This window comes from Megalops cyprinoides, chromosome 4 (genome assembly GCF_013368585.1).
Source record: "Megalops cyprinoides isolate fMegCyp1 chromosome 4, fMegCyp1.pri, whole genome shotgun sequence".
Taxonomy (NCBI): Eukaryota; Metazoa; Chordata; class Actinopteri; order Elopiformes; family Megalopidae; genus Megalops; species Megalops cyprinoides.
Window position 1 is genome coordinate 567,501 of NC_050586.1, and position 18,270 is coordinate 585,770.

The 18,270-nt window shown below is 48.6% G+C and overlaps 2 protein-coding genes across 2 annotated transcripts in view; one reads left to right on the forward strand and one right to left on the reverse strand.

Annotated features, from left to right (window-relative positions):
- Nucleotides 1-6,729, reverse strand: part of cfap77 (cilia and flagella associated protein 77) — a 26,918-nt gene extending 20,189 nt beyond the window's left edge. Inside the window, exons 1-2 of the mRNA XM_036526111.1 lie at nucleotides 6,708-6,729; nucleotides 5,935-6,062 (exon numbers count right to left, since the gene is read on the reverse strand). Coding sequence (XP_036382004.1) covers nucleotides 5,935-5,997 — 63 coding nt within the window. The 5' untranslated portion in view covers nucleotides 5,998-6,062; nucleotides 6,708-6,729. The remainder of the gene's footprint in view (nucleotides 1-5,934; nucleotides 6,063-6,707) is intronic.
- A 3,444-nt stretch (nucleotides 6,730-10,173) lies between these two features.
- Nucleotides 10,174-15,409, forward strand: ttf1.6 (transcription termination factor 1, tandem duplicate 6). Its single transcript, XM_036527572.1, has 10 exons — nucleotides 10,174-10,320; nucleotides 10,625-10,770; nucleotides 11,406-11,591; nucleotides 11,674-11,752; nucleotides 12,153-12,277; nucleotides 12,481-12,676; nucleotides 12,856-12,945; nucleotides 14,294-14,359; nucleotides 14,565-14,650; nucleotides 14,754-15,409. The coding sequence occupies exons 2-10, from the start codon at nucleotides 10,725-10,727 to the stop codon at nucleotides 14,957-14,959; spliced, it is 1,080 nt and encodes a 359-aa protein (XP_036383465.1). The 5' UTR covers nucleotides 10,174-10,320; nucleotides 10,625-10,724; the 3' UTR covers nucleotides 14,960-15,409.
- The last annotated feature ends 2,861 nt before the right edge of the window (nucleotides 15,410-18,270 follow it).

Sequence of the window (18,270 nt, forward strand, 5' to 3'; positions counted from 1 at the left end):
TGTGTGTGTGTGTGTGTGTATGTGTGTGTGTGTATGTGTATGTGTGTGTGCGTGTGCATGGTAATGGAGCCTCACATCTGCGTGCTGATCCCCCGTTTAGGAACCAGGAGGGAGGAAAGGCAGGGAAATGGGCAGGCTGTGGAGGTCAGAGTCACAGCATTCAAATGCACTCTCCACTCAAACAGATCAAAACTCTGAGCTGGGACACACACACCTGCACACTCGCCATAGCTACACCTGCCAGTGAGAGTTCTGCTACCTCGTGTCACCTGTCTGAGGAGATCAATTAACATCTTTATTTTTATAAGATAAAGTACAAAGAGAGAGCCCAAGCCCTTGCAATGGGAGTCAGGATTAGGGGTAGCGTTAGCGTTAGGGTTAGGGTTAGAGGGTTAGGGTTAGGGTCAGGGGTTAGACCCCTTTTCCCTCACCTGAGCAGCACTGCAGCCTTCCTGCAGGTACAATCTGAGAGAGCAAGACGGCAACTAACGGCAAACCCAGGCTGCTTGCCCTGCCATAGACTCTGGCTTATTCTCCTGTTCAGCCTCATAGATTTCACCCTGAGCCAAGTGGAAATGGCAGCCTGCCGAGGCCATCAGTGGCCTCTCTCCCACAGTAATACCCTCTGACCTCTGACCTCTGACATCCTGATATCCCATCACCCACCACCAATATTCCAGAACCAAATGGAAATGGAACTCTAGCTCAGATTCTACCTGACCACAATGCCCACAATGCCCACAATTCCCACAATGCTCACAATGCCCACAATACCCACAATGCCCACAATTCCCACAATGCTCACAATGCCCACAGTACCCACAATGCCCACAATTCCCACAATACCCATAGTGCCCACAATACCCATAATGCCCACAGTACCCACAATGCCCACAATACCCACAATACCCACAATGCCCACAATGCCCATAGTGCCCACAGTACCCACAATGCCCACAATACCCACAATACCCACAATGCCCACAATGCCCATAGTGCCCACAATGCCCACAATGCCCACAATGCCACAGCTTTTTCTTGTTACTTGTTAACCATTAGTTCACCTATCACTCACAATTCACACAAAATATTCCTGCAAGTAATGAGAAAGCTGTAGCCTATATTAGCGAGATTTTGTTGTTCTGTTGAATTTGTACTGAATCTGTTTTCAGCAATGACATCATAGTAGTGAATTTCACCTGTCAGTAAAAGCAAGCCCCACCCGGCAGGGGTGTTCCCTGTGTGTGGTGGGGTCACAGGGTCAGAGGAGTGGTTTGTATCCACACAGCATGAAGCGCTCCCCGCTCCAGAAAAAAGCCCCTCGTCTTTAATGGCAAATAATCAGGTGATTTATTGTCTAATTAGCAGAAATTGTTGTCAAACTGTGCTGAGAGCGGTAATTATTTTCAGGAAAGCACTGAGGACTCTGCGCATCACCCCCAGACCACCAGTCCCCCTCCCAATTTAAAACGGTAAGAGGCGAAGTCATTCATTGGCAGCGGTGTCCATTTGGATATCAGCACTCAAACCCCCACCCCCCCAGCCCCTCTCTGTCTCTCAGGAGCTCGGCTATGAGCAGCAGACACCATCGATAAACCCCCCCCCCCCCCCCCCAGCAGGCACCCCATCTGTGCTCCTCTCTGCCCCCTCCCTGCTGCTGAGTGCTCCTCTAATTTATTTCCCCCACAGTGGGGGTGGGGGGTGATGTAGGAGCCCAGAGAAAAACCTGCCGTTGATGGAGTGCTGTGGGGTTCTGTGGAAGCCCCCCCCCCCAACACACGCTCCTGCTACCACAGCCTGTCCTCCCCATTTCTCCCATTCTCATACCTCTCAGCCTGCACACCAGCCCCAGACCCCGCCCCCAAACTCCAGCCACAGACCCCGCCCCCAAACTCCAGCCACAGACCCCGCCCCCAAACTCCAGCCCCAGACCCCGCCCCCAAACTCCAGCCACAGACCCCGCCCCCAAACTCCAGCCACAGACTCCGTCCCCAAACTCCAGCCACAGACTCCGCCCCCAAACTCCAGCCACAGACTCCGTCCCCAGACTCCGGCCACAGACTCCGCCCCCAAACTCCAGCCACAGACTCCGCCCCCAAACTCCAGCCACAGACTCCGTCCCCAGACTCCGGCCTGTGCACAACCACTTTGTGGAGTATTTCCACTCTGAGTCAATTTAAAGGCCATTTTGATTGATTTGTGAATAAAAATGTCCTGCAGCGGTAACACCTGAGAGAGACACGCAGTGAGAGATGAGGGACAGGGGGACAGAGGGACAGGGGGGCAGGGGGGCAGGGGGGCAGGCAGACAGAGAGACAGAGGGACAGAGGGACAGAGGGACAGGGGGGCAGGCGGACAGAGAGACAGAGGGACAGAGGGACAGAGGGACAGGGGGACAGAGGGACAGAGAGACAGAGAGACAGAGGGACAGAGGGGCAGGGGGGCAGGCGGACAGAGAGACAGAGGGACAGAGAGACAGAGAGACAGAGAGACAGAGGGACAGGGGGACAGAGAGACAGAGAGACAGAGGGACAGAGGGACAGGGGGGCAGGCGGACAGAGAGACAGAGGGACAGGGGGGCAGGGGGACAGAGGGACAGAGGGGCAGAGGGACAGGGGGGCAGGCGGACAGAGAGACAGAGGGACAGGGGGGCAGGGGGACAGAGGGACAGAGAGACAGAGAGACAGAGGGACAGAGGGACAGAGAGACAGAGAGACAGAGGGACAGGGGGGCAGGGGGACAGAGGGACAGAGGGACAGAGAACACTGAATGAAAGCAGGCAGTGATGTGCTGGGCTGCAGGGGGAGAGGTGTGCGTGTTCTCCATTATCACACAGATTTAAATGCAGTAATCTCATTTTCCACTTCACTCAAACTCCCGCAGAGCAGCCCTGGGGGGGGGGGGGCGCAGCGGGAAGGGGGGGGCTGGTGTGCAGGGTGTCGGATGCAGAATTAAATCTGACAAACAAAGCCCCAGCAGCTCTGTAGCCCTGGAGCCCTGTCCCAGACCGCTGGGGGGGGGAGCCCTGTCCCAGACCGCTGGGGGGGGGGGGAGCCCTGTCCCAGACCGCTGGGGCGGGGAGCCCTGTCCCAGACCGCTGGAGAGACCGATGGGGGGGGGCAGGTAGTGTGCGGAGAGGGTGTCAGTGAGCTGCAGAGGGGCAGGGGGGAGTGTTAGCCCTAAATGTGATCATCTCCAATCACATCTACCATGGATTCTGACAGGGCTTCTGCTAACAAACCAAGCTGATCAGGCAAGCATCCCGTCTCTCTCTCTCCCTCTCTCTCTCTCTCTCTCTCTCCCTCCCTCTCTCCCTCTCTCTCTCTCTCTCCCTCCCTCTCTTTCTCTCTCTCTCTCCCCCTCCCTCTCTCCCTCTCTCTCTCTCTCTCCCTCCCTCTCTTTCTCTCTCTCTCTCTCTCCCCCTCCCTCTCTTTCTCTCCCTCTCTCTCTCTCTCTTTCTCTCTCTCCCCCTCCCTCTCTCTCTCTCTCTCTCTCTCCCTCTCTCTCTCTCCCTCTCTCTCTCTCTCTCCCTCTCTTTCTCTCCGTCTTGCTTGGCTGGCTGTTTTTGTTCCCTGTTTTTAATGCCGCTCCCTTCAGCTGATCTAATGATGTGAATGAAAGGCAGGTTAAAGCACCGTGTATCACTGTGTTAGACTGTATCTATCTACCTATCCATCTATTACATATTATATTATTATTATATTATATATTATTATATACTGTATATTAGAGATCTTTTCCACTTTCACTGAATCTCTTTGGGTCATGACTGGTGTTTTCTGTAGTTAGCCTGCTGTGTGGGCAGACGCAGGGCTGAGAGCTCAGGCCCTCCCAGGCCCTCCCAGGCCCTCCCAGGCCCTCCCAGCACAGGCTCACACTGGCGCCCTCCCCTCAGCGTGTCGAAGGGCAGGCTGCTTCACACGCTCCTCATCATGACCAGTGAGCTGCAGGTGAGATGCAGGTCTGTGGTTCATTTCTGCAGAGTGATATTCAGATGCTTTTAATCATTAATATTTGCACAGGCGTCTCTCTACCCCCCATTCAGGCTAAAAGAGATTTACGCAGCGCAGACCTCAGCTGACAGCGGCGGGATGTCTGCGTTAGGAACACAGCAGCAGAGAGACTGAACCCACACAGCTACCGCACACAGCTAATGCACACAGCTACCGCACACAGCTACCTCACACAGCTACCAAAACACAGCTACCTCACACAGCTACCAAAACACAGCTACCGCACACAGCTACCAAAACACAGCTACCGCACACAGCTACCAAAACACAGCTACCTCACACAGCTACCAAAACACAGCTACCAAAACACAGCTACCGCACACAGCTACCAAAACACAGCTACCTCACACAGCTACCAAAACACAGCTACCGCACACAGCTACCAAAACACAGCTACCGCACACAGCTACCAAAACACAGCTACTGCACACAGCTACTGCACACAGCTACCAAAACACAGCTACCGCACACAGCTACCAAAACACAGCTACTGCACACAGCTACCGCACACAGCTACCCCACACAGGTACGCCACACAGGTACTGCACACAGGTATTGCACACATCTACTGCACACAGGTACTGCTGTGTACAACAGCCTCTTTTAAACCTTGCCATTGTGACATTATACCGGGCGTCCAACAACAGCACTGACTCCCATGTGTTACACTCTGGGAGTCATCATTGCTACATTATTAATGTGCTCAGCAGAAAGCCCGATCCAGACCAGCGCACAGATCACCCCTTTATCAATGCGAGATCAGTGCGTCGGCCAAACACCTGCACCGCAACACTGAGACGCTCCGCCTCCTCACTCGCACCTGAGACCCCCCCACCATGCAGCCCGTCTGTTTGGGCTCGCAGGTGGACAGGTGTGGGCGGCAGGCACTGCAGCGCCCCCTGCTGGCAGACTCGTGCAGACACAGGCTCTGGCGCTACGGACGGGTCTGACGCACGGCATTAGCGGACCGGGGGGGTGCTCCGCCAGGCGCATATTTACAGCCCAGCTCAGAACTACATGCAGCACCGGGTGGGTCACCGATGAGACAGTGCTCTGAAACCCGGGCCAGCCAAAGGCAGAAACCTACACAGCAGCACTGTCCACAGGCTGTGACCACCTCACTGGCTTTTTCTGCCCTCTAGTGGTAAAGCAACAACCCACTGCAGCCCGCCCCTGCAGATCATCCAAAAATGTGCATTTTATATAGATAAATAGCATTTATAAATTGATATATTTATACTGTGTAGAGCCTGACATCTATTTTATTCTGTTCATTTTCTGATCATGGAAATAACTATAATTTCTGTTCAACATCACAGCACAGCAGAGACCTTTCAGCTCAGTCTGCAGTCACAGCTCAACACTGCCCCCAGATGGTCTGCACACAGTCATACAGCCAAAGCATTTTAAAACCGAGCTCCCTGAAAAGTTATTGTCACACCAACAAATGAATAATATTCTAATGTAGAACATCCAGAGCTGTGTAGAGAAGATTACTCAACAATTGTATGTGTACAGATAGTTACAGATAGTTGATCTAAAGCATCCATTCTTCCACTCTCTCTGACCCCACACCTCACGAGTGTTACTGTAGTGCCATTGAGGATAAGTGGAGGAGAGAGAGACAGAGAGAGAGAGTAAGGGGGGGGGGGCATTCTGAGAAGCTAGGGACAGAGAATAAAGGGACACAGTCATTTCGGGTCCTTATCCTGCAGTCGCCTGAGACCACTGTACCTTTAGCACTGAAGAAAAGCATGGGATGGCAGGCAGGAAAAGTGAAGGAAAAGCTTTTTTCACGCTTGAGGAGGTGATCTTATCCCTGCCAGGCTGATGTGGGCCAGGCTCTATGCTGGTCCCAGTTTGGTGTTTTGTCAATGTACTGTGGCTAATCCGGCCACAGCCCTGCATCCCTGCTCCTTACCCTAATTAAAAGAGGATTAACCAGCATGGAGTCCCTGACCAGGCCGACCTGAGCTCCTTCCATTTCCCTCCTTCCAGGATAATCGCACCTCAAGGAATCGCAGGGAAGAGCTTCAGCTGGACTTCAGCCTGAGGAGGGAGAAAGCGCAGAAAGTGAGGGGTAATCGGCAGTGAGCGCTGAGTCCTCCCAGAAGGACGGTGTGGAGAGACAGAAGCCTTCATCTCAGTGGCCCGTCTGTGTGCAACGGACCTTTTCACACACTATACTCTTATAATGGGCTCTGTGCCTTCTGAAAATGACAAGACAACAGGACCGCCATAATCTGGCTCAACAGGGACTTAAATAAGTTTAAAACAGCAACATTACAGTGTTGTCTGCTGTTCACCATCTTTACCTCATTTGTTGGAATACTTTATATATATACTACATATACTTTATACACATATAGAACAGTATATACCCGTTTTAATGTATGTTTCTGGATTTAATGTATGGATTGACTATGATAGATAGCTTCTCTGTAGAAGATTACTCGAAGAGTGACATTGCGTATGTTTCCAAAGGTCGTTTTCTTGCCGCACACTGCGCGCACTATCCTGGGTACAAAGTATCGGTGTCTGATTCAAACCGCCATGCTGTTGCAATGCACGTGTCGTTATGGTGCCAGGTTTGATTGAGAACATACTATAAACCCGAAACACTGGCGATGTATGCACCATGAGACAGGTTAACTCTGCTGTAAGAAAAGAGAAAATACGTAGAAAACACTTTACCTGGATTGTTGGGGCGCCTCGATGCTCTGAAACACATCGACCGCAGAGACCCGTGGACTGGGTGAGAAAGGGGTGTCACCAAACAAACCCTTTCTTATATTTAGACGGTGATGTACGTCTTCGACATTAATGGTAAGTTTATATTTTGAAAATGTATATATTACTTTAAAAATAATATTTCCCTCTATACATGCAATATTCCAATTGGTTTTAGACAAACGGAACGGCAGAGATGCGGGTGCGCTCCCCTGCGGTGCAGTGGAAGGGTCGGTTGTTATGGGGATGAGACGCTAAACTCGGTGCCAGTTCCAGCTCTCCGCGACTCTCCGTTACCATGTGCGCTCCGTTGCATGGCTTCATACACAAACACTAACCTGAACCACAGATCTGAGCAGTAGGCTACATCGAGGACGACTAGTCATCTGAAGCTGTTGTCAGCTAGACCTGTGTTTCACTGCGGATTCTTAGCAACTTCGCTTTCATCGTTGCTTGTCACTTTGCTTTCAGTGTAAAAAGACTTTAAAAATGTTTAAAATGTTTAAAAATGTCTTTTTATTACTAATGTTTTCATTAAGTAACACAGGTGGCTAACTGGCTAAAAAATGTCATGATTATTACACTGTCATAAAGCTCCAACCGCTACATTCGCTCCAGTGAAATTAAAGGAAAACTGCTGTTGAAATGAGATAATTCGCCGTTGGATTAACGAAAATGCCAACGCAAGCATGATGTGCCAATGACACGGCGCAGTAGTTAGGATTGGATTATAAATAATTAACACTAATATCTTTGCAACAACACAATAGTTATTTGTCATTACAATCAGTCTAGCTTCTAGCTAACAAAAAATCATTTAAGAAAAAGGGTGGCTTCCAGTGGGGTTTTTAATTAAATATTGAAAATGTTTTGTTTGCTGCATCAAAGGTCACTATTCACCCGCCTCTTGTTTTCTGTTGTGGCCGTTTCCATGGCAATAGCAAACTTCCTGATGGCTCGGTGAATCCGGCGCCATTGGCTCTCCACCGTGACGTCATCGTTCGCGGCCCGCGGAGCTCCGCCCAATATGAAACTTTCAGGCGTCATCTTCCGGTTTGACGTTGAACAGTGTCTGTCAAAATAAGAACTAAAGAGTAGATGCGATTCCCAGTTCACCTCCAGTCAATAACACAGGTTTAACTTTAAAAGCCATATACTGGTAAATTCCTCGGTTTCATGAGAAAGGGTGTTATACTATCCAGGCTTTAATATTTGTTATATGATATATAGAACAATTTAATTACTGTTACTTTCAGCAAAAGATGGATTCATTAGCTTGCATAAGACTATAATGGCCAACCAATACAAGCTATTATTTTACATATTCCCAAAATGTCACCTATAATAGAGTCAGTCTTTAAATTCAGAAAACTTGTGATTAAGCTTCGGGAAAATATAACACCCGGTTACTTGCTACTGTGGAACATTGAGAGAGAAACAATCAACGGTGATTGCATTTTTGTTCAAAATTCAATCCAGCAATGAAATAACATGATAATAACATAATACGCAACTGTGTAGTGTATTTTTCCAGTTATGTGTTTTAAAACCCACAATTTCCTTTCAAATCCGTGTGAATAAAACTGTTTAAAATGTAACATTTCGCATAGACAGAGGACTTTTATTTATTTTTTTACTAACCGGAAGCACGCCAGGCGTGCGTTTTGCTTCCGGTGCCACACACGGCGGCAGCTTCATCCTCCAGCGGCTGAAAACACAGAATCAACGCACCGCTGTTTCATTGGGAACTAAAGCAACCAGCTGAAAGGTATTTCGCTTTTTTATACGCGGTCGTGAAGAAAGCAGCCAGTCGACAGGAGCGGAGCAGGAGGGCTGCAGTCTGCTCTGATGCGGGGACCGCACATGGCGCACACGCCGGCAGGCGAGCGGCGCTCCGCAGCTCACATAGGACGGTCAGGAACTAACTCACTCGATCATTTCCTGAATCAGTTTTAGGTATCTTATGTACAGTTAGCTAACAGGTAAATCGATCTAAATGTAGACGCCTGTTTGCCGTAGGTAAGTTCAACTTAACGTTGTGATCGGGGTTGTCAGGTCTCCATGAGTGGCTTTATGACAAATATGGTCTCAAAATGGAAATATGAGGCTAAACTGAATTTACCCATTGCCAAATTAGTATGCCGCCTTTTTACCTCGAAAAAAGTATTCTTGGAGTTGGTCAACAATATATTGTTTACATGGAAAATAAATGTTTGAGACCTAATGTCGATGAGAGCAACATCGTTAAAAAGTCTACTTTTTAAGTAAAAGTTATCTTAGTATGTTAATGACATAATAACGTCCGCTGTCTCCTTCTCAAAAGAAAGCTCCATTCCACGCCACAAAAGAGAGCCGTAAAGTGTTACCATGAACTGCTTTTGATGCCAACGTTTCTTTCTAAGCCAACCAGTCAAAAAAACAGGGGGAAAAACCATCAAGGTTTAAAAATGCCAGGCGGGTAACCCTGGTTGTGGTTCTGTTTGGTGATGGGTTGAGTTATGAGTTAGCTGATAAAAACAGGTTCTTACCTGCTGCCACCACACGGAACAGATCCCCAGGCTGTATTCACTAGGTGATGAAAACATCCATCTAATGACGTTTGCAAATGGGTTTCACACAAACTGGAGCAGCAAAGCTTTGGCGAGCACATGGTGATGGTGGTTTTTTAAAAACCTGCCAAATGTGGGCTTTGAGCAGACTGACTTTCTGTGTGTAATGAGTGCTGGTGCTTGTGCAGGGGGTAGAACTGCCATGGTCTGTATTCAGAGGGGTGACCTGCAGTGTCTCCAGTGCGGTCCAGGATTTGGGTTTAATTTTATTTTTCCTCCAGAGCTGTGCAGCTGCCTATACATGTAACTGGAGAATTGGTGACATTTCTGATCATCTTAAATAAATCCTTTAATTGTTAAAAGAAAAATAATATATTTAAAAATAATTTGGTGTTGATTGTAGATTTACGCTTGTGGAAGGACACCAAAGAGGTCATGCTGGAGATGGCTGCCACTCCAGGGGAAGCGGGGAAGAGGAAGAGGAGGGAGAGGGAGACGAAGGCCGTCCGCCCTGCCTCTCCGCTGCTGTTTGAGGACACACCTGGGGACACCTTGGTGGCCGGTGAAGAGAGCAGCAGTGTGAGGGATGGAGCGAGGGATGAGCAGAAGACAAGAAAGAGGAAAGGAAAAAGACAGGAGCAGCAGGAGATGCAGGAGCACACTGAGGAGCCGGAGCAGAAAGGAGCGAAACACCGAAAGAAGAAGAAGAAGAAGAAGGAGAAGGAGAGGGAAGGGAGTGAACAGCTTGAAATAGTGCCAGAAATGTCTGATGTAGAGCAGAGTGAGAGAAAAAATAAGAAAAAGGCAAAAAGACACCAAGGGGAAGAGAAGGAGGGAGCAGCTGCAGAGGCGGAGCAGCAGCAGCAGCAGGAGGAGGAGGAGGCGGGGACGAGGAGGAAGAGGAGGAAGAAGAAGAAGAAGACAGAGAAACAGCACAGTGATCAGGAAGCAGACGTGACAGAGGAATACTCATGGACTGCACCACTTGAGGAGAGCGACACTGAAGAACAGCCCCTGGACGCTGAAGGGTGAGTGTGATCGTGGCCCCTGGACGCTGAAGGGTGAGTGTGATCGTGGCCCCTGGACGCTGAAGGGTGAGTGTGATCGTGGCCCCTGATCAATGGCATGTGCTTCTGCGGTGTGGGGAGTGTGGTGAGGTGGGCCGCTGCCCCGGGCTGCAGGGAGAGATGGCGTGCTCCCTCTGCTCTGCTTCACTGTACTCTGCCCTGCTCTGAGTGGGGATTGGTTTCTGTTTTTCTCATGCGTCAGTCCGCTCTCTGCCTCGTGCTCTGCCTCATTTGGGATCCTTTGTGTTTTCCTCTCTGAATGCAGACTGGGGATCCACTGGGACACAGAGAAGGAGAAGTTTATCCGGGAGCTGAGGGAGTTCGTTCCCAGCGTGGAGCAGAGGACGCCTCGAGCCTTGTACAAGATGGTGAAGTACGACCTGCCAAGGTTCAGGGCCTTTAAAAGAGAAGGTAAGCACCCTGTCACAGGTGCACAGACTCTGTTGACAATTTTGTTATTTTTTAATTAAGCTGCATGTGAAGCCAGAGTGCTTGGGACAGTTTATTGGCCCCTCCTGAGAACCTCAGAGGGAGGGGCCTGTGGGGCATGAGACGCACCACGATGACTGATGCGCGAGCGTGGCTGTGTGCAGGGTCAGGGAGTGAGTTAAACATGCTGGGGATGGGTACCATTAACCGGTTAACTGTTAAAGATTCATAAACTGGATATGTTTAATGGTTTTACGTATAGTAGTCCTACTGATAATTATATGTAGGCCTAAAGAAAACAGCAATATCTACACCAGAGCGTGGGGCTGCAGACGGCTGCTGTTTCAGCACTTTGGCAGCCGCTGCACCGGCCTTGCTAGATTCTGTTGTCTGCTAAAATGGATATGTTGGAATAATAGCTGGAAATAAAATGAAGTCATTACTTTAATGCACCATAAATCAGTGGTTTTTTTCTCATTGCCTGAAAAGAACACCTCACAGGACAGTGCTCTGTTTTTCTACGGGCTGATCAGAAAAGGTTCACCAGTTTGTGTCCGATCAGTGAAAAAGGTTAACTGGTAGCAGAATTAAGAGTGTGTGTGTGTGTGTTCGTTCAGGTCGGGCTCTGAGGCGGGGCAGGTACAGCTCTGAGGAGAACCGCAGGCTGGTGCAGAATGTGAAGGACTTCCTGGCTCTGACGGGCATCGACAGCGGAACCAAGCTGTTCTTCCCCTCCCGCTTCCCGGAGGAGAAGAGCCACATCGTTAAGATGAAGAACCAGTACAAGTTCCACTCCCGCATGGGTAAGCGAGCCGAGCACGTGCAAGCCATGCAAGCACGCAACCGTAAGCCTATGCAGCGAGGTAACCTCAGCTCCCCGTTCAGCTGCAGGAATCTGCCGGCCCTGGCACGACATTTACACTCGCGGGAGGAAGATATTTGATGAATACAACTACAAGGGAAGGTGAGTGCGCATGTGCCCCGCTGTTTAGGGCTGGGTTTCTGATTGGCTGCTGTCTCAGACTGGTAGTTTCTGTGGCTACGATACTGAGCGCTGGCAGCCCATGCAGGGCCCAGTCTGTGTCATTATTAACATTAACATTATTGGCATTTAGCAGACACTCTTACCCAGAGCCACTTACATAGCTTACGGTTTTTTACAATGTTATCTGTTTATACAGCTGGATATTTACTGAGGCAGTTGTGGTTAAAGTACCTTTCCCAAGCGTCCAGCAGCAGTGCCCCTGTGGGGAATCGAACTCCTGACCTTCAGATTGAGACTGACCTGCTACCTACTGCACTAACGAGGCCTCTTGTGCACCTGCCTCTCTGCCTCAGTCAGTCTCATTTATACCTGCCTCCAGGTTCACAGAGGAAGATGACAACAAACTGCGCAAGTTGCAGAAGCTCCATGGCAACAACTGGATGAAGATCTCGGAACTGACCGGCCGCAGCAACCACTCCTTAGAGCTGCGCTTCTCCCAGCTGGGTAGGTCGGCCAGGAGGGGGCGCTGATGTTTTATTTAATCTCACTGATTGCACTCGCTGGTGTTCATGTGCTTGCTGTGACATGTGAGAGTGTGTGAAATGTTAGGAGCAGCACTTTCCTTTCATACGTGCGTGCGTGCGTGTGTGTGTGTGTATGTGTGTGTGTGCGGGCACTGTCTGATGTGTTGCTCCTGTCTGTCACAGCTGCTAACAAAGGCGCGTGGACGGAGGAGGAGCTGGCGAGTCTGACGCGCGCGGTGCGCTGCTACATGCAGCAGCTGGCGGAGCCGGTGGGCGACTCTCTCACCATCCGCAGGGAGAGGCTCTACAGCAAGCTGCCCTGGACCGAGGTGGCCAGCCAGGTGCAGACCCGCAACTGGAGCCAGTGCAGGATAAAGTGGTGAGATATAGCCCGCAGGGGGAGCTGTGTGTGTGTGTGTGTGTGTGTGTGTGTGTGTGTGTGTGTGTTCTGCAGGCTGATGCAGTGTGTGTGTGTGTGTGTGTGTGTGTGTGCGCGCATTCTGCAGGCTAATACTGTGTGTGTGTGTGTGTGTGTGTGTGTGTGTGTGTGTTCTGCAGGATGGCCATTCTCAAGCAGAAGATGACAGCAGGAGCACAAGTGTACAGAGGGAGGAAATCCCTGGAGGCCAAAATCAGGCTAATCAAAGCGTGAGTATGGCTGTGTATCCACGGTAACCTGTGTGTCACAGTCCGAATGCTGCTGCCTCCAGCCAGTGGGAGTGACACGGGTAAACAAGCTCTGCTCTGAGTCTCTGATTGGCTATTTTTTACAATAGGCATGAGGGTGTGGCCCCTGATCATGTGTCAAATGTGACATCACACACAGATCTGCAGCAGGCTGTCTGACTGTACGTTCACACCAGGAGCGCGCAAGAGCGTCAGAATTTGCTCTGACCACCCTGCCAACAACGCTGTCGAAGAAGTGGATGTTCTGACGTAGATGAAATGAGCGGCTACAAGTTCCTTTGGAATGCTTGGGCTTGCAGACGTTATTTAAAGGGGCCGCAAAGCAAACAAAAACGTGTCGACCGCTATTTTTGTGCCGACCACAAGTAGGGTAGTTACCCTCATGAAATCTTTTAAATGTTAAGGTATAAAATCGATCAATGAAGGAAAGAAATGAACAATTATAATTACATGTTTGGTAACAAAATAAGCTGAAGAAATAGACTAATTAAAAGCCATTTGTGTGGTGTGACTTTTGTATTGATGCTAAATGCTAAGTCAAATTTCAACATGCAGTTTATAGGACATGTTTACTAGCCTTGGTCTTTAGTTAACATTAACGTTAATTTGTGGGTAGCCTACATTAATTAAATAAACCTCTCCTCCATTGTGCTTGGGAACTAATGTTTGGCGGGAAAAGTTTACACCGTTGTGTTCTTTAGAATTCTCTAGAACGGAGCACTTCTATTCCGATTGGTTGCCGCTGAACCGCGTCATAGCTCATTACCATAAAGTTTTTTCTGATGCCAACGCCGCCAAAGGCGCGCCGCCATGCTGCTGCTCGCTGCCGAGAGACGCTCACTCACATAGAAAATGAATGACTTCCGGTCGCTTTGATGCTCTCGCCGTGAACGTAGGGTCTGCCTGGGCAGAAGGTGCAGGGACCTCCTGCCCGCCGGCAGCCTGCAGCTCAGCTCAGCTGAGAGAAGCGTGAAAGCTGCCACTGCCGGTAACCGTTAGCGGTCAGCTGAGAGAAGCGTGAAAGCTGCCACTGCCGGTAACCGTTAGCGGTCAGCTGAGAGAAGCGTGAAAGCTGCCACTGCCGGTAACCGTTAGCGGTCAGCTGAGAGAAGCGTGAACAGTGCCACTGCCGGTAACCGTTAGCGGTCAGCTGAGAGAAGCGTGAACAGTGCCACTGCCAGTAACCGTTAGCGGTCAGCTGAGAGAAGCGTGAACAGTGCCACTGCCAGTAACCGTTAGCGGTCAGCTGAGAGAAGCGTGTGCAGGATCAATGCTCCTTTAGCTAACTGCTGCTGTCGTGTTTTTCTAGCCTGCACGCGATGAACGTTGAGGACGCCGCGGAAGTGAACTGGGAGGATCTGACGCAAGCCATTGGGTAGTGTAGACTCACTCATACCCCGGTCTCCGCTGCATCCATGTGCTTACAGAGATGTGAAAGGGCCGGTAACGGAGGTGGTGGGTAACTGGTGTGGCTGTGTGAGCACATCTTCCTGAGAGCCTCACACGGTGGGTCATGTTTGCAGTGATATTAGCATGTGCAGTCAGCCGTCAGCATTGAAATTCTGCTGTTATTTCTGAAGGGACGTTCCTCCCAACTATGTGCAATCCAAGTTCTACAAACTGAAGGTCACCCAGGTTCCCCTGTGGCAGACAATGTCCTTTGGAGGTAGGTCTGTCCATAAGCCTCTCTGTTAGGCTCCCTCTGTGTGTGTGTCTGTGTGTGTGTGTGCGTGTGTGCTATACCTCTGTTTCCTGTTTGGTTCTTCCAGATGTGATTGACTTCCTGAATGAGAAGGTTGTGCCACAGCTGGAGCAGAGACTGCAGGCGTGTAGAGGCCATTCCAGAGACGAGGAGGAGGAGGAAGAGGGTGTGAGCACGCAGCAGGAGACCTTCCTCTTCTCTGACATCTTCGGCGATGAATCCGAGATGAATCCTGAAACGGGGACAGTGAAGAGGAGGCTGGCAGTGGCGTGAATTCACTCTCAATTTTTCCTTGTGGAGCAGAGGCTAGAGAAATGGATTGTGCTTCATGTTGCTGTTGTACCCTTGGGCGAGGGTTTTACAACCTGTGTGTGGGCCTGCAGCAGAATGGAGCTGAGAACCAAGATGCAGTGTGTGACGTAACGCTGGGACTCGTATGTGTGGACAGGCAGAACTGATCTGTGTTAAAGGCCGCGGTAAAATGGTTTTCAAAATTTTACTACCAGGTGATGTATTATGTTGAGAATTACCCGAATTGTCTTACTATTCATCCATGTGATAATGCATCTATGGAATGAATTTTATTGCACACTCGCTAGTTTGGCTGGGTGTCTGTTTCCAGAGCAGAGGTGGTGATGGGCTGAACAGCCACCCAGCAGTGCCCCTGCTGCTCTTCTCTCAGCATGTACGGGTATCAAAACCCGTCACACCCACAGCCTCACAAGCCCAGCAGGGTGGCTGTGTACCTCTGCTCATATCAGAATGTATGATTTTTTATATGTACAGTTTAAAGTCCAGAGACATGCTGAATGTGCAATGTATAAAAATATTTTCTTGAACCTAAGATGTCTTGAGATGTATCTCTTCAAATTTCTGTTGAAACAAGCAATTGCATATATTTCTTCCATCGATACACACACATGCATACATATATACGTCTATGTATACACACATACATACCTTAGCAGTGAACTGAGGGACACTCAGTGCTGTGTGGAGAGGAAGGTCTTCTGCAAGTTTCAGGTTTTGCCATGTTGACACAACCGTTTGTCATGGAAAACATGATGAGTCATTGCACACTGTGGCCATTTTAAACTGACATGTTGCAGTTAAACCACTACCCAGTGCAGTCGCCTATCACGCTTAAACCACTCCCCATTGCAGTCGCCTATCACGCTTAAACCACTACCCAGTGCAGTCGCCTATCACGCTTAAACCACTACCCAGTGCAGTCGCCTATCACGCTTAAACCACTACCCAGTGCAGTCGCCTATCACGCTTAAACCACTACCCATTGCAGTCGCCTATCACGCTTAAACCATTACCCAGTGCAGTCGCCTATCACGCTTAAACCACTACCCACTGCAGTCGCCTATCACGCTTAAACCATTACCCATTGCAGTCGCCTATCACGCTTAAACCATTACCCAGTGCAGTCGCCTATCACGCTTAAACCGTTACCCACTGCAGTCGTATATTATGGTTAAACCGTTACCCAGTGCGGTTATCATAATCCACAGAGCACAGTTATGCATGATCCCTGTTTTTTCCTACATGGATGTTAAATGGTAAAATGGACTGCATTTATATAGCGCTTTTCTACTCATTTGAGTACTCAAAGCACTTTACAGTTATATGCCTCACATCTACCTACCAGTGGCAGAGGCTGCTATACAAGCTTACCAACTAGCCACTGGGAGCTGTTGGGGGTTCAGTGTCTTGCTCAAGGACACTTCGACACTCTGCCAGGATGAGCCAGATTCAAACCAGGGACCTTCCAATCCCCAGTCGACTGCTCTACCTCCTGAGCCACTGTCGCCCCCTAGTGCTTAATCAGTGCCTAGTGAAAGCACCAATGATAGCAATGGCTCTGTTAACATCACATGCCACCTCACCTAACACTGGCCACAACTTCACACATGCTACCTCACCTAACACCTAAATAGCTGGTAAGTTATTTTCTTAAATAATGTGATTTATGCTTTCCTTGTGATGCAGTATCCTTGTAAAGGATGTAATAACACATCTTACTCTTAAAATGTGTAGGGGTAAGAAAGAAAGGCTAATTTGAGTTTCCCTCCTATTGTAGGTGATATGGAAAAGAAATGTAATTCCTGGTTATTACTGGTCATTTCCTTAGTTTGGGGCATTCTCTTGTCAAAATCTGAGGGGTTATCCAGATAGATGCCTGCCTTGGATGTTCCTCTCTCTGTTAAAACCATTTATCCACCTTTTTATTTCATATGGAGGAATGAGCCTCACTGTTTAAGGAAAGATGTCACAGCCAGAGTGAGGGATCTTAAATACCCTCAAATATAAAACCTCCAACTAGGATTCAGAATTATACTAAAAACAAGGAGAGAAATACACCAAATTTATTACCTTATTTCATTTTCAGCAAGTTGGCGGATCAGTTTTTACTGGAATGTAATTTTGATATGGGTAAAATACCAGTTAGACTCATTTAATTTATCCAATAAATATACTACCATGGAATATACATAAACGCGACATCTCCCCACATAGATCAACCATCTGGAATAGTAAAGACCTGATACACAAAACAAAACTATTTCTCAAAAACTAGCTTGGACATCACATTATCCAGGTAAAACTTATTTAACAGTGATTATTATTATTATTCTTTATATAATTATATAATGTTAAAAGCAAAAAGTACGGAAGCCGAGAACGGCCGTACTTGCAATTATTTTTTTAATGCCCCTGTCTCGAGATCACGAGTTAATTTCGTTATCTCGAGAAAACAAAAGGCCGATTTCTTGAGATAATGAGACTTTTGTTTTCTCGAGATCACGGGATAATCATGGAGAACTCGAAAATGATGTCTGGTTCGTTTGATCACACCTGATTTCAGCCTTCAAGATCGCTGTCATGACTGCCGCGGAGGATCTGAATGTTATCTCTAACTAACAGAAAGACACAATGCAATTTCTGCCTGTGTTAGACCTTGACCGAAGTACAGTCTGATGCGCTGATCAATAATGGGCACTCCTGACATTTTCAGCTTAAATCAGTTGCTACAGTTGTCAAGATGCCATCCATGCATGCTGGCATGGCACTCCTGATCTCTGATAAAAATTAGGCTATAAGTAATAAGAGGAAATTACCGTTTGTTTTCTCGTGATAATGAGATAAATTAGTCCGTTATCTCGAGATAACGGCATTAAAAAATAATTGCAAGCACGGCCGTTCTCGGCTTCTGTAAAAAAGCAATGCACACTATCACGTATTTAGATTCGTGTAAACTGTTACTCCTGTTAAGTTTTCATGTGTGTCTGAAGAGCCACCTGTTCAGACTGTACCGGTTCTACCTCAGTCCCCACCACCTGCCTTGTACTTTCTGTTTATTTTACGCGCAGTATCGCAATCTGTTATGGATTCTGTCATCTCGTGACTGTATATGGCAGCGTGTGTACCCCCCCCCCCCCCCCCCCACCCCAATTTTGGAGGACATCTTTATTGTACTTTTTTTGGCTTGTTTACCCCCGTTCTATACTATACTATATTCTTTTCTTCTTCTTTCCCCTCATAACCTTTGTGATTCTGTTACATTTTCTTGCGTA